The 15628-nt window shown below is 41.5% G+C and overlaps 1 protein-coding gene across 1 annotated transcript in view; it reads left to right on the forward strand.

Annotated features, from left to right (window-relative positions):
• The first annotated feature begins 13912 nt into the window (after positions 1 to 13912).
• Positions 13913 to 15628, forward strand: part of CIST1 (colon, intestine and stomach enriched 1) — a 139373-nt gene continuing 137657 nt past the window's right edge. Inside the window, exon 1 of the mRNA XM_082243506.1 lies at positions 13913 to 14048. Within this exon, the coding sequence (XP_082099632.1) occupies positions 13982 to 14048 (67 nt within the window). The 5' untranslated portion in view covers positions 13913 to 13981. The remainder of the gene's footprint in view (positions 14049 to 15628) is intronic.

The following is a 15628-nucleotide window of genomic DNA, read 5'->3' on the forward strand; positions in this document are numbered from 1 at the left end:
ATAATGTTTATTGGGATTTTTTTTTTACCAAGAATATAAAGCAAAATATAGTTTGGTCTAAATTCAAGATTTGATTTGATTTTTCCCCCTTTTTTTATTGGATATGTTTTATAGCAGAAAGTAAAACATGTTTTTTTTTTTAGAATCGTCAGTCTTTTTTTTTAAAAAAAAAAAAAAACGCAGAGGTGATCAAATATCACCAAAAGAAAGTTCTATGTGTGGGAAACATTTTATTTGGGTACAGTGTCACACAACCGTGCAATTGTCAGTTAAAGTAATGCATACCATATTGCTAGAAATGGCCTGGTTATTAGAGGGGGTAAATCTTCCAGGGCTGAAGTGGTAAAACAATAAAAGATGATTTTACGCAGAGTAAATAGATACCTAACACGTCACACTTTAAAACTGCATGCTCATGGAATGGCGCCAAACTACAGTACTTAAAAATCTCCATAAGCATAGACAGGTGTGTGGCTTTCCTAATCAAGTCCAATCAGTATAATCAAACACAGCTGGACTCAAATGAAGGTGTAGAACCATCTCAAGGATGATCAGAAGAAATGCCTTTTGGCTAAGATCAAGTGTAGTATCTGTTCTTATCAGTTGGTATGGAACCTGATGGTTTAGTATCGGTGGGGGCCGAAATGAACCAGGGCGCTCCGGAACAACCGGGGGACTGGGAAGTAAGCCACATCAGAGAAAGCCGGATGGGTCCATTGCCTTCTGATTTGAATGGGTCCGCCCCTACCAGTTTGAAGGGAGCAAGAGGGCTGGTTCGTCATGGAGGCCGGTCTGTATTGCTCCTGGATGTAATTGGTGAGGAATTAGGATGGCGGTGGGAGGGCCTTTCCTCCTGGGTTGAATCTGGCCTTGCAAAAGGCTTGTCCCCAGTTGAAGGCAGGCTCGCCCTAAGCTGTTCACGTTCCAAACCTCCTGGTAGGTAAGGGCTACACTCGGTCTGGCCATTGGGTCGGGGTAGAGAAAGCCCGTAGTGTATGTGCCCCTGGGGTGGCAGCCCAGGGGTGCCTTAATTCTCACTGGTGAGGGGCAGCTCGCCTTGAGTTTTTCGGCACCATGGTCACTGCACCTACACACTTTTTTAAGCACCTGCCTCTTGGGCAAGGCCTTTTGGCTTCGACCAGAGGAATTTTTATTCCGGCCGGAAGGCCTGCCTTTGTTTTTCACTTAGGCACTAATTCACTCCTCCACTTCCCCTTCCCCACCTTTTTGTTTGTGTGTATTTTTCTTTGTGGTGTGTCACTTCACTATCACTCTTCTCTTCCTGCACGACGAGTACGGTGTGGGTCTCTGGGCCTACCTTGAAAGTCTTGGGAGGGGGTGGACATGGCCTTTTGGCTTAGTTCGCCCTCTCTCATGGGGGTCTCCCTTCGGGGGAGCCCCACCCAGTACTTGGGGTGGGCTGTTTCGGCAGTCCCCCTGGAGAACGGGGTTTGCCAGGTCTCGGCCAGGCAAACCATAGGAAGTACCTCAGTCCCTGTCAGGAGTCTTGCGCCCCGGGGGATCAAGGTATAGGTCCAACCTCTTCGGAGGCCAGACCATTTCGCACACCCTGTGCAGTTTTTGTGTGTTCACGTTTGCGTGTGTGCACTTTTTTATGCACCGGGTGCTAAGTCTTTTTTGAGTGTGATTTCACACGCTTCGGGCTTTTTAAAAAAAAAAAAAATGATCAGAAGAAATGGAAAGCACCTGAGTTAAATATATGAGTGTCACAGCAAAGGGTCTGAATACTTAGGACCATGTGATATTTCAGTTTTTCTTTTTTAATAAATCTGCAACAATGTCAACAATTCTGTGTTTTTCTGTCAGTATGGGGTGCTATGTGTACATTCATGAGGAAGAAGAATGAACCTAAATGATTTTAGCAAATGGCTGCAATATAACAAAGAGTGAAAAATTTAAGGGGGTCTGAATACTTTCCGTACCCACTGTATATATATATATATATATATATATATATATATTTTTTAAGCGACTTTACTTTAATATCACATTAAAGAGTATCTATGGTCAAAATCTAAAATTCTATATTCAGTTCCACATTGGATATCAGTTGTTTCTAGCCTACTCCTGTGAATCTGAATAATTTTGAAGATTGCAAAACTTACTTTGTGAAGATCCTTACCATAGGCGTGCACACAGGGTGTGTCAGGTGTGCCTGGGCACACCCTAATCACCCTGTGTGGTGCAGATTCTCCCTGTTTAGACCCCAGATATTTTACCAAAGCCATGTAACGTGGCTCCTAAAAAAATAGTAAGAAAATAAATAAAATAATAGAAGAAATAACATGGTAAAAAATAATAAAAATAAAAACTACTGACACCAGCCACTATCTTACTTACACCAATCCTCCCTACTAACACCATCAGTATATACAAACATGTACACACATGCATATGTGTTTGAGCTTTGCGGTGCACACCCCTAATACAATAGGCTGTTCACACATATGATCTCCACACATTTACTTCCATGAGTTTTGTCACACAATCACTATGACCTGTGAGTAGGCACTGCTGTGTCTGTCATACATTTCACAGAGCCTCCCTTCTGATCTACAGACGTGCTGGAAGGAGGAGTTTCAGGAGGTGGAGTCAGTAGAGGAATCACTTCTTGCGGGCAGCAAGGTACCATGGGATATGTAGTCCTTAAAAATTGAAAGTAAACAGCAGAGGAGAAGCTGCAAAGCATGCAGGGAATCCAGGAATTTGTGGAAAGAGATTGCCAGCAGACAGGCAGAACTCACAACATGAAAGGAGATTTTGCAAGTAAGTTTGTATTGAATTTTAAAAATATTTTTTGTATTGTATTACAATGCTGATGTTATAAAATAAAAGTGTATGCTGTGACCATAGATTTCCTAATGTAATACAATTCGTATTGTAATAAATTGCAGATTACCTATCTGGAGGTGTACAGTATGTAGTACAAATCAGGAGAGCAGCCTAGGGTAACGACCCTACTCCTCTATAGATTGCGTTCAGTGAGTGAGTGTTGTCACCCAGCCAGAATTTCACTATCGAGTCTTTATTTTACTAACAAATGTGTTTTGTTGAAGTCTGTGTCCCTGCTAGAGAGTTGTCCCAGAAAACTCTGGAGCAATCTGACAGAGGTTCTATTTATTTCCTATACTCTCCAAAAAAAAGAAAATTGGAAAGAGTTGGGGGTTAAAGTGGACCACAAGTCAAAAAGTGAAGATTTGCCATGTTATAGGGCACATCATCTACATTATAAGTGTGAGTTATGTATAACCAGTATTTTGAAAATTTGTTTCAATTTCTCCAAAAAACAAAAGAGCACTTCCTGGTATGTGAGGATGCCTAAACATCCCGTGTGTTTACAACCCCATAGCTGTATATATGCAGTGTAAATCTAAGGCACTGCTCCCTGTAACTAGCTAGTAAGTAGCAAGTTTCATAGTATTTGGAGTGAGGGGAGTGAGGTTTTGATGTCACTGTTTTCCTTGCTGGCAGATTTTACATGTGTAAGCAAAGCCCTGTCTCTACCAAGATGGCCGCCTCCATAAGGAAACAGTACAGAACATGGCATGATAAGTCACTTTTTTACTTAGTTCACAATATAAAAAAATAGGAAAACAGCAATACATCTGAAGTGCACATCCTTTCCCAATTGTAAGGCAAAAACATGATAAGCAAAGAATAAATTACATCATACGTCCAGGCAATAGATTACCTTTTTTTATGATCAGTTAGCTATTTTCAGGCCTTCTTTACACATGTTCAAGGGGGAACTCAGTGAGCTTTGCTGACATCTGTCCAGCACTCATCCAAATTGAAGGCAAAAGAACATATTAAAGTGACACTAAGGCTACTTTCACATGATCCATGGCAAAAACGCATATGCATTTACCGCATTTGCAGAGCATTTTAATGTGACATGTAACTCTAAAACCCAGTGCTGTTTTTGCTGTGTTTTCCATTGATTTCAATGGGGAGGTGTGTTTTTGATGCGGTTTTCTTACAGCACCAAACTTCCACCAAAAATACAGCAAGCAAAATTTTTAAAAACCACCTGACCCACAACGGATCAGTTTGAAGAGTTCCATGAGAATTCATGGTCATCCGTTTTTCTTCCACTATTTTGAACGCAAAAGGAGAAGTAAAATAGGTCAGTGTGAAAGCAGCTTAAATCCTGGAGCTCATAGACGATGTTACACAGAGGCACAAAAACACAGTGAGAAACTATTTCATGAAAAAAGATTACAGAGCCCTTAAGTATTGGATAGACAGCTACAGCATGGCTCTTCAGTTCTGGGAGGACGTCCCTGAGGTGCAAGTCAGGAGCGCTCTGTGACAGCTGTGTGCCTTGGACACAGTGTATCACAGTTCGGGGTAAAGGGCCAATCACAGCGACCCTTTATCGTGTGATCAGCTGTGTCCAATCACAGCTATCACAATGTAGACAGACTTGCCAGTTATCAGGTGTCCTTTCCTCACACAAAGACAGCATGTAAGGAAAGGAGAGCCAATCTGAGGGGAAGAGTACATTGTTTACATTGATAATCAGTGCCCTGATTATCAGTGCAGCTTATCAGTGCCCATCTGTGCAGCCTATCACTTCCCATCAGTCCCGACTAGCAGTGCCCATCAGTGCCGCCTCATAAGTACAGCCTCGTCAGTGCCTCCTCATTAGTGCCCATCTGTGCAGCCTATTACTGCCCATCAGTCCCGCCTAGCAGTGCCCATCAGTGCCACCTCATCAGTACAGCCTCGTCAGTGCCTCCTCATTAGTGCCCACCAGTGCAGCCACTTCAGTGCCCATCAGTGCAGCCTCATCAGTACACATCAGTGCAGCCCCATCAGTACACATCAGTGCAGCTACTTCAGCGCACATCAGTAAAGTCGAAAAATTACTTGTTTGCTTGTTTGTTTTACTTGTTTATAACAGAAATTAAGAAAGACTTTTTTGGTCTTTTTTCATTTATTTAGCAAAAAATAAAAACCCCAATAGGTAAAAAACACCAAAAGAAAGCTTGAGCTGTCTAAAAAAAAAAAAAAAAAAAGATAAATATTTAATTTGGGTACAGTGTTGCATGAGCGCGCCATTGTCATATAAAATGTGACAGCACTGAAAGTTAAAAATTGGCCTGGGCAGGAAGGGGGTGAATGTGCCTGGTATTGAGATGGTTAAGTTGACTGACTTCGTATACACATAGAGGTTGATTTACTAAGGGCAAATAGACTATGCACTTTGCAAAGTGCAGTTGCACTCTGCAAGTCCAGTTGCTTCAGAGCTTATTAAATGAGGTAAAGTTTCACTTTGCAAAGAATACCCAATCACGTGCAAGAAAAATAAAACTGTATTTTTTGCTTCCAGATGATTGGATGTTGGAAGTCAGCAGAGCCTCTGCTCATTTACTAAGCTCTGGAGCAACTACACTTTGCAAAGTGCACAGTCTATTTGCCTTTAGTAAATCAAACCCTATATTCAATGTCTGTCCCCCATCTAGGGTTGCATTATTGTGCTCTTGATATGCCTCCTTACTGAGGGAGAATTTAAAAATCAGGGACAATGGCACCCATATATTTCAATAAACATGTTTCTTTCCGCAGTGCGTGTGTTAACAAATCCTTAGTAAAACATAACTATGTGCTAACAAAATCAAATGTCTGTCACACAGTACACACTTACACAGCATATCCTGGTGTTTGGAGAAAAAGCAGAAAATCTCTGTTTACTCTCAGCAGCTAATGGACACAAATTCCCAGATTGAATCTTCCATTCATCTACTCTTTTAGATGAGCAGTTGACAACTCCAAGACTTCATTGCTTTACTTTGTTTGGTCATCAGATTGGCCTAAATTTAGGAGGAATAATGCAGCTAGGAGTGAGGGGGGACTTTAACATCAGTTGTGTGGACTCCATATTATTTTTTACATTTAATATTATTATTATTTAATATTATTATTATGTAGCACTGCCCCCAAGAGGACTGCTGAGAATTACGCTTTCTGGATTCCCCTGGGTTACCCTTAGCAACTAACAGCAGATAAACAGCAATGAAAGTTCTTGGCTCAGTCAATAATCAATCCAGAAGATGTTGTTTTTTGTGGTTTTATTGAGAACTTGGATAGAAGAAGGGATGAGTGGGATACTCCAACTGACAACTATTCACAATGGTGAGGACAACTGACTTTAGAATGCGGCAAGATCGCTGCTTCACCCTGCCACTGAAGTGACGATAGATCAAATGTTCCTGCTTGAATTACTCTTCAGGGTCCTAACTTGACCCTTTTGGGTCACAGGAGAGCAAAAGTAAGTGCACTCCTGTGACCCAAAAGGGAAGTATGACCAGAAAAAGCTTTGGCCATTCTTCGCTTTTAAATATTTCGTAGGTGGTTAAAAAAAGTTGTAAAAGCATTTCAAAGTCTTATCTTCCCTTAAATCTATTCCGGCATAACACAGTATATGATCAATGATAACAAGTTACCATCTTTTTCCCTGGGGCAAAAAACTGTTTGTATCCAACCTAAATCTCTTGTTTCATTGTAGAAAGGTTAAGAAGATGTGGAATAAAATTGTGGAATGGGTAAGTGATCTGTCAAAGAGATGTATCAACTTGACATTTTGGATGATCATTTTTTTGCCAAGCCCCAGGGAAAAAGATGGTAACTTGTTATCATTGATCATATAATGTATTATGCCAGAATAGATTTAAGGGAAGATAAGAATTTGAAATGCTTTTAAAACTTTTTTTAACCATCTATGAAATATTTAAAAGAGAAGTATGGCCAAAGCTTTTTCTGGTCATACTTCCCTTTTGGGTCACAGGAGTGCACTTACTTTAGCTCTCCTGGGACCCAGAATCAGCTATTGCCTGCTGCCCATGGACGTGGCATAGCTACTGCAGGCTCTGTAAGGATCCTGACAATTCTGTCAGGATTCACCCAGCTGCCTAATTGACAGCTGACTCTAGTATTCAGCATGTGGCTGATAGCTGAAGCTGGCCCCCAGCCTAGTGCTCCAGTGAGAGCTGGGGAGGCGGAGTGGAAAGCAGTGACTGACTGCTCTGCACTCCAAGCTGACTGAGAACTGAGCGGTCTTAGTGCCACAGTAGGACAGCTGCAGCATCACACCGCAGCTGCAGCATAGAGCTGAGTATGGGTGTTTATAGTTTTATACACTTCACTTAGAATATTTTGAATAGGAGTGAGTTACAAGCAGTTACAAGTTTCGGACATCCACCAAATGCTGCAACATATTTCTACATGACCTCCCACTTTAAAACCATTGGCATTGGTACTGGCAAAATTACACACTGCTTGTGTGTGCCGAGGCTATGTGTAAATTGGGATTCAACTCTTTTTCTTACAAGTTACAAATCCTTTAAATTATAGGTTTTGAAAACGCTTAAGGCCTTGTTTACATTCACATTGCTCCCTACTCTTCAGATGGGAATGGGTCGCAGGCGGTACTGTCCATCAAATGCAACAGTGGGGATAATATTTGCCACACCCAGATGCACAACTTTGCGGCCACAGATAATGTACACCCTCCCTTTGCCACCTTTGCAGCTTAAGCCACAGTTAAGTGTAGTTAGGAAAAGCACATTTATTCATGTTATACATGCTTTACTGAAATTTCAGTAAAAGTTGTTTTGAGCCTAGTCTGAAGATATTCAAGGGGTGCATGATGGGTCCGTTAAAGCACTATGGGGTTTGAGTAATACCACTAAAAAAGGTTAACTCAAAAAGCAAAGGAGGTAATAGCCATGGGTAACCAAAAGGATGGACAGCTGCAGCAACCAGTCCTTTGGTGTGGCACCTGGTTAGGTGACAGTTTCTTTGGTAGTGAGGGGGTTGGTGCCCTGACTCCCTCCCTAACTGTCCGTCTCCTCCAGTCACTGGGAACAGACTAGCGGAGATCTAAGTCCTGATCACTAAGTATAGGAAGTAAAGTGTTAACTTAGGTCACGCATGGGACCCATGCTTTTGGTCCGGCAGGGTTCCATTCTGTTACTGGGAGTGAGGTGTTACACTGGACTGCTGGAGTTGCCATTGGCTCTGCATGTCCCTCCGCATGCAACACATTCATCAGTTAAAAGTCTATAGTTACTTGAGACTAAACATCTTATGGAGGAACTCTGTACATTAGTGCTGCACACAAGTGCCTCATCTCTCAGTCGGGGACATCCTTAATGTTTGATTCTTCACATGACCGCAGCTTATGCCTGGTGCCAGGCATTGGTGAGCACGCCTTCGGGGCGAGGTGTTACCCCATGTACAAGGGCGCAGCTAGACCCCTTCCACAAGCCTGTTGGTGCTTCCATAAAACTGTAGTGCGACTAGCTATGTGTTACCCACCATCACTTAAGGTCCGTGACAAATTTTTTAGGCATCTTTATGCTGCTTTTGACTGCATTTAGGCCTGTTGGCATTTGACAAAAACAAGCCGTGCTCCAGTCAAATGTACCTGTTTTTTTTTTCTTAGCAAAGGTTCTTTCAGTCGTGGAGGCATCGCATGTCGTTTGGATAACAAAAGCTTGTCTAGCAGCCTTTCAAAGGACCCTTAAACAGGGGCGATTGCTCCTAACATGCCGCAAATCACTTTGCTCTCAATTTTATTGTGCTCCCCTAAATGTAACAAAAAAGGTCTCTTTAACCTCCCTGGCGGTATGATTATGTCAGGAATTACATACCAAAAGCGGTACAATTCTTTTCATGGAAATTTGGCGTTATGTATTATAGGCCTACAATTCTTAGTAATTACTGACTTAAACCTGACCAAAACAAGACTCTAGTAGATATCCCAGATGTGATAAATTTGAAACACAAACACGTGAATTATAATCGAATCAATAATATTATTTTATTATTTAATATATAATATATATAATAAAATTATATTATTGATTAGATTATAATTCATGCATTATATATTATATATAGATATATGTGTGTGTGCATATATATATATATATATATATATGCATACATATATATATATATATATGCATATATATATATATACCGGTGTATATATATATATATATATATATATATGCATATATATATATATATATATATATATATATATATATATACATATATATATATAATATAAAATGTGTTTTGTGTTTTGTGCAACGTTTTTTTTTGCTGCTGCTGCAGGGAACGGAACTAGGAAGTGATCAGAGCGACGGAGACCGACGGAGGAGCGGCGGGACTCTCGGCTGGCGGTCACAGCAATGAGAGATCATCACTGGATCGCCAGGATAAGGTAAGAGAACACGGCTGCGCTCTCTGCAATCCACCCCGAGCGTGACTCGGGGTTACCGCTCCTGATATGAAAAACCAACCCAGAGTCACGCTCGGGATTACCGCTAAGGAGGTTAAGCATTGGTTGACAGCAGGGAGATCGGTTATACCACGCCATTGGCAGTCAGCAGATGTTCCTTCTCTGATTGAGTGGGTTGCGGAGATGGACTATATTGAGAGGATGGAGTATCTTTTGGTGAACGAATAAGATCCAGTACATACAAACAAAGTCATCAAATATGGCTCTCTTGGAAGATATTTAGGGAGTCAACTGAAATGCGAAATCTCCTGGCGCAACCATTGTAAGACCCTTATTTAGGTCTTGTGAAGCTTTGTATAGTTGTCCACCCCTGACTGCATTACCCTTCTTTTGTGTTATATTTCTCCTTTCTTTATTTGTAGAGGTTTTTTTTGTTTGTTTGTTGCTATTAATATCCTCTCTGAGGCTGCATTCACACTTGAGCATAGCGTTTTACCGCGTTTTTTTAACCGCGATTTTACCGCGATTTTCAGGCGTTTTTGGAGGCAGGCATTGACATCTATCAAAAACGCTGGTAATCAGCCCAAAAAGAAGCTCATGTACTTTTTTCAGCTACAGGCGTTTTGCAAAACGCTGAGATGTGAACAGGGGTCATTTAAATGAATGGGGTTTTACTTGTTGGGCGTTTTGGAACGTTTTTTTTTAGCGTTTTTGGAGCTGAAAAACACTCAAAAACGCCCAGGTGTGAATGGAGCCAGTTGTAGCTTAATGCTAAAGACTGATGTATTATGGATCATAACCTCCATCAGTATTGGGGGGGTTTGGCATGCTGCTCCCTTAGACCCAGCAATTGGTGCTGTGTTTCTCCCTTATAGCTATGAAACCGTATTGGTCAATTTTTGTACCAGCATCGGCCTATATAAGACACGTGCTATGTCCTCTGTGGGGTGCGTATATGTTATACAGCAGATGCACCTTCATTTTTAGGGGCTTTCTAAAAGTATTGTTTATTGTCTCACTCTATGTTTGTATTGTTCGTGTAGGTACATAAGTACAATTTGTATATGATTTTTCTGTATATAAAAACATTTCTATTCAATAGATTCAGATTAAGAACAAATGGACCATTAAAACGGCATCCCGTTACCTTCTATGTAATTCGAAATTTGAAGTTGGATTGAGTTCAAACTTTGGAATTGAGACATGAATATGACCCGAATTTGTATATCAGCACTTTTCATAAACAGAAATCTTCTCCCATTGACTTCAGTGCAAAATTAAAGAGTGTAGATTGTAAAAAATGTGAGTCAATTTTTATTTTTTCACATTCGCCTATAACTATGTCACCACAAGCTGCATGGACTTAGATACCCGAAAGACTGTATCTTCAGACACTAGCAATATTGCCTGCAATGCATTCGTATTTCACTAAGGGCCAGTTCACACCATAGAAACGCAGTCCAGATGCATTCCGGATGCTTTTCTGCATGTGCGTTTTTGATGCATTTTTGGTGCGTTCCAGTGCACTTTTTATGTGTTTATGGTGCATTTTTGATGCAGTCTAGGCATTCCCCCCCCCCCCCCCATTTTTTCTTAACCTTATGGGCCAGTTCACACCACATGCAGTCCAGTGCTTTTTTTTCTGCATCTAAAATGCATGGAAAGTAGGTTTTAGGGTTTCCAATGGCATAGTTCACACTACTGATTGCATTTTCAGTGTGTTCCAGTTCCAGGAAAAAAAAGTAGAACATGCTGCATTTTTCCTTCACTGGACTGTACTGGAACGCTGTAAAACGCATAAAAAATGCACTAGAACACACCTAAACATATTGGAACACTCATGTCCTTATCTAGGGTTAAGAGAAAAGAGGGGGAACTTAGGAAACAGTGACCATAGGTCAATTAGTTTCAGTATTAATTATAGTAATAGGAAACACAAGGGTAATATAAGAAAACTGAATTTCAAAAGAGCCAATTTCCCAAAACTGTGCTCTCTGCTAGAAAATATCAAATGGGATAGAACCCTGGGAACAAAGAACATGGAGGAAAAATGGGAGTGCTTCAAGAGCATACTAAACAAAGAGATTGGCCAGTGCATTCCAAAGGGAAACAAATTTAAAAGAGCAAAACTAAACCCTGGGTGGCTAAACTCCAACATAAAAATGCATATTAATACCAAAGAAAAGGCCTTCAAAAAATACAAGACTGAGGGGTCATTGGCAGCATTCAAGCATTACAAAGAGTGTAATAAGAAATGTAAAGACAAAATCAGGGCGGCTAAAATAGAACATGAGAGACATATAGCGGAAGAGAGTAAAAAGAACCCCAATAAATTCTTTCAGTATATAAACAGTAAGAAAGCGAGGCCAGAACACATTGGCCCCATAAAAGACGATAAGGGAGTTTTGGCCATAGAGGACAGGGAAAAGGCGGAAGTGTTAAATAATTTCTTCTCTTCAGTCTTCACAAAAGAATTGGGGGGCTACACTAACCCAGCTTGTAAGGCCAAACTAAACAACACACCTCAGGAAATACCGCCATGGCTAACAGAAGATAGACTTACAACTAAACTAGAGAAACTTAACATAAATAAATCACCGGGACCACATGGCTTGCACCCGAGGGTTGGTAGACAACAGGCTTGGCAGTGGCATGCAATGCCAAGCCGCTGCAAGCAAAGCCAACAGAATACTGGGATGTATAAAAAAGGGGATTCACTCCAGAAATAAAGAGATTATTCTCCCACTCTACAAGACTCTGGTTCGGCCACATCTGGAGTATGCTGTCCAGTTCTGGGCACCGGTCCTCAGAAAGGATGTGCTGGAACTGGAGAAAGTCCAGAGAAAGGCAACAAAAATAATTAGGGGAATGGAGGACATCAGCTATGAGGAAAGACTACAAGCACTGAACTTATTCTCTCTGGAGAAGAGACGATTGAGGGGGGATATGATATCAATGTACAAATACTGTACTGGCAACCCTAGCATATGGAAAAACCTATTCAGAGAAAGGAAATACAATAAGACACGTGGCCACTCACTAAAACTAGAGGAAAGGCGGTTTAACCTTAAAATACGCATGGGGTTCTTCACTGTAAGAGCGGTAAGGATGTGGAATTCTCTTCCACAAGCAATCGTATCAGCAGGGAGCATTGATAGTTTCAAAAAACTATTAGATGGGCACCTTAGAGACCACAACATAGAGGGGTATACAATGTACGGTTAACAGCAAACACACACACACATCATAGGTTGAACTGGATGGACTGATATCTTTTTTCAACCTCACTAACTATGTAACTATGTAAGGGGGAAAAAATGCACTGGACTGCATCAAAAACACACCAAAAATGCACTGGAACGCATCAAAAATGCGTAAAAAATGTGCATGCCGAAAAGCATCTGGAACGCATCTGGACTGCGTTTCTATGGTGTGAACTGGTCCTAAATAGGGACATGTGTTCCAGCGTGTTTTTGACGCGTTTTACCGCATTCTAGTACAGTCTAGTGCAGAAAAAAAATGCAGCATCTTCTACTTTTTTTTCTGGAACTGGAACACGCTGGAACTGCAAGCAGTAGTGTAAACTACACCATTGGAAACCCTAAAACCTATATGCTTTTTTGATACAGAAAAAAAGGCACTGGACTGCATGTGGTGTGAACTGGCCCTTAAGGTTAAGAAAAAAGAGAGGGAAAAATGCCTAGACTGCCTCAAAATGCACCAAAAAGTATAAAAAAATGCAGTGGAACGCACCAAAAACGCACATGCAGAAAAGCATCCAGAACGCATCCGCAAAACCTTTTTTTTCTTTGGAACTGACCGCACTGGTGTGAACTATGCCCCATACAACCTACTATCCATGATGCATTTTTTATGCAGAAAAAAAAAAAAAACGCACTGGACTGCACTTGGTGTGAACTGGCCCTAACTGATTTAAGCCTCGTACACACGCAACGAATTTCCACCGACCGGTCGTCCGTCTTTTGTCCAGAGTGGTGTTTTGTTGGTTGGAATGTGCTCTAGACTGCACACAAATTTTCCCGCACGACAAAATTCTACTTCAGAAGTGATGTCATGTGTTGGGTTGCTTTGTATGTGTTCTTTCATCTCTGAGCATGCCTAGTCTTGCTCATAAGATTTTTCCCCATCGAAATTTGTACTAATGAGATAAAAATCAGACGTGTTTTGATGGTGGACAAAAATTTTATAGCCTGCACACCAGGATTTTTTTCGGACGAAAAGTCGGAGTCGGTTGTCGGAAGCATCATACTAACAAGCCGAAAATCAGCAGATCGGTCGTCGGACAAAATTTCACGGCCGAATTTCCACTCGTCTGTACGGGGCTTTAGTTGCCTGGAATGTGTCTTTACTATAGTATATCTGGAAAAGTCCTAGAGGTTTTTTTTTTTTTTTTTCCAGCATCTTGTTGAATTTTTAAGCAGAGTCAAGAAAAAGTTAAATGAATGGAAACGAATTTCCACTGTAAAAAAAAAAAAAAAAAAAAACAGCTGTCTTTATATTTACATGGACATTTCTATTCTTTTTTCTTTTTTCGCATGATGCAACTACTGTGTACTTTACAAAGAGTTAAGAGTAGGTTTTACCTATTCTCAGATTACACCTGTTCATATCCTTACCAGTAGGATACACAGACGTGGTGAGACTGTATTTGTCAAGCAGGTGCCCGGACTAAGCCTTTCTACCATGGCGGAACCTCACTATCTCTACTCCTTTTTACTGCTAGTTCTGCTGAGTGCCCCATTTGTTCGAGGTAACAAGTGTGTGTGTGTGTGTGTGTGTGTGTGTGTGTGTAGTACAATTTGTGAAACAGATTGTGTCACGTCTATAGAATAGGTAGCACTTTGCAGAATATGGATTCACACAGTTATTTGTACATCGAATGACATTTGCTAGAAAGAAACTCTTACCTAGTTTTACCTGGATTTGGAAAGAATATAGCATAGACGTATTATCTATAGTAGAAACAGAATGTAGAATAAAGAATTTGGGTCTATTAACCACTTGCCTACTGGGCACTTATACCCCCTTCCTGCCCAGGCCAATTTTCAGCTTTCAGCGCTGTCACGCTTTGAATGACAATTGCGCGGTCATGCAATGCTGTACCCATATGAAATTTTTATCATTTTTTTCACACAAATAGAGCTTTCTTTTGGTGGTATTTAATCACCTCTGGCTTTTTTATTTCTTACAAAAAACAAAAGAAAAAAGACAGAAAATTTTGAAAAAAAAAAAAAAAAGTTTTTCTTATTTTCTGTGAGTAAATTTTGAAAATAAATACATTTTTCTCCTTCACTGATGTGCGCAGATGAGGCAACACTGATGGGCACTGATAGGCTGCACTGATGGGCACTGATGAGGTGGCACTTATGGGCACTGATGAGGTGGCACTTATGGGCACTGATGAGGTGGCACTGATGAGGAGGTACTAATATGCCTCACTGATGAGCACTGATAGGCGGCACTGATAAGCACTGAGAGGTGGCACTGCTGGGAACTGAGAGGCGGCACTGACGAGCGGCACTGATGGGAACTGAGAGGCGGCACTGATGGGCACTGAGCGGCGGCACTGATGGGCACTGATGGGTGGCACTGATCAGCACTGATGGGCAGCACCATCAGTTCCCACACTTAGTGCCCATAGTGCTGCTAGTCAGTGCCCATCAGTGCCTAGATGAGCAGGCACTGATGGGAACTGACTGGCAGCACTATGGGCACTGACTGTGGGCACTGATGGCGAGCACTGTGGGCAGTTGTGGCATTTTTTTCCACTCTTCTGTAATAAGGGGAACTGGTGATCAGTGCCCTGATTACATTCCTTTGTGTCCCCTTAACGGTGATCGGGCTCTCCTCTTCCTCACACTGCAGTCTCCGTGTGAGGAAGAGAGCTGGCGATGAGACATGTTCTCATATGTTTACATATGAGATCATCTCTCATTGCACGGTCCGATCACGTGGTAATTGGCCGCTGTGATTGGCCATTCGCCACGATCTGTGATTGGCTGTGTCCAAGGGACACGGCCAATACAGATTTTCCCCGATGCGCGCTCGCGGGAGCGTGCGGGGAGCCTGTTACTGGGAGGCCGTTAAAAGATGGCCTCCCGGAAATTTGAGTCCGCACTGTAGCCGTACTTCGGCTATAGCGCGGGCCGGAAGTGGTTAAAAAATCCTGCTTCTACAGGAGGTATGTGATTTGCCTGTAGAAGCAGCTCAATAAGAAAAAAAAAAAAAAAGGATATCGGGGAACTGGAGAAAGTGCAGAGAAGGGCAAACAAACTGATAAGAGGCATGGAGGAGCTCAGCTATGAGAAAAGATTAGAGGAACAAAATGTA

This window comes from Pelophylax lessonae, assembly GCF_965119305.1.
Source record: "Pelophylax lessonae genome assembly, chromosome: 1".
NCBI lineage: Eukaryota > Metazoa > Chordata > Amphibia > Anura > Ranidae > Pelophylax > Pelophylax lessonae.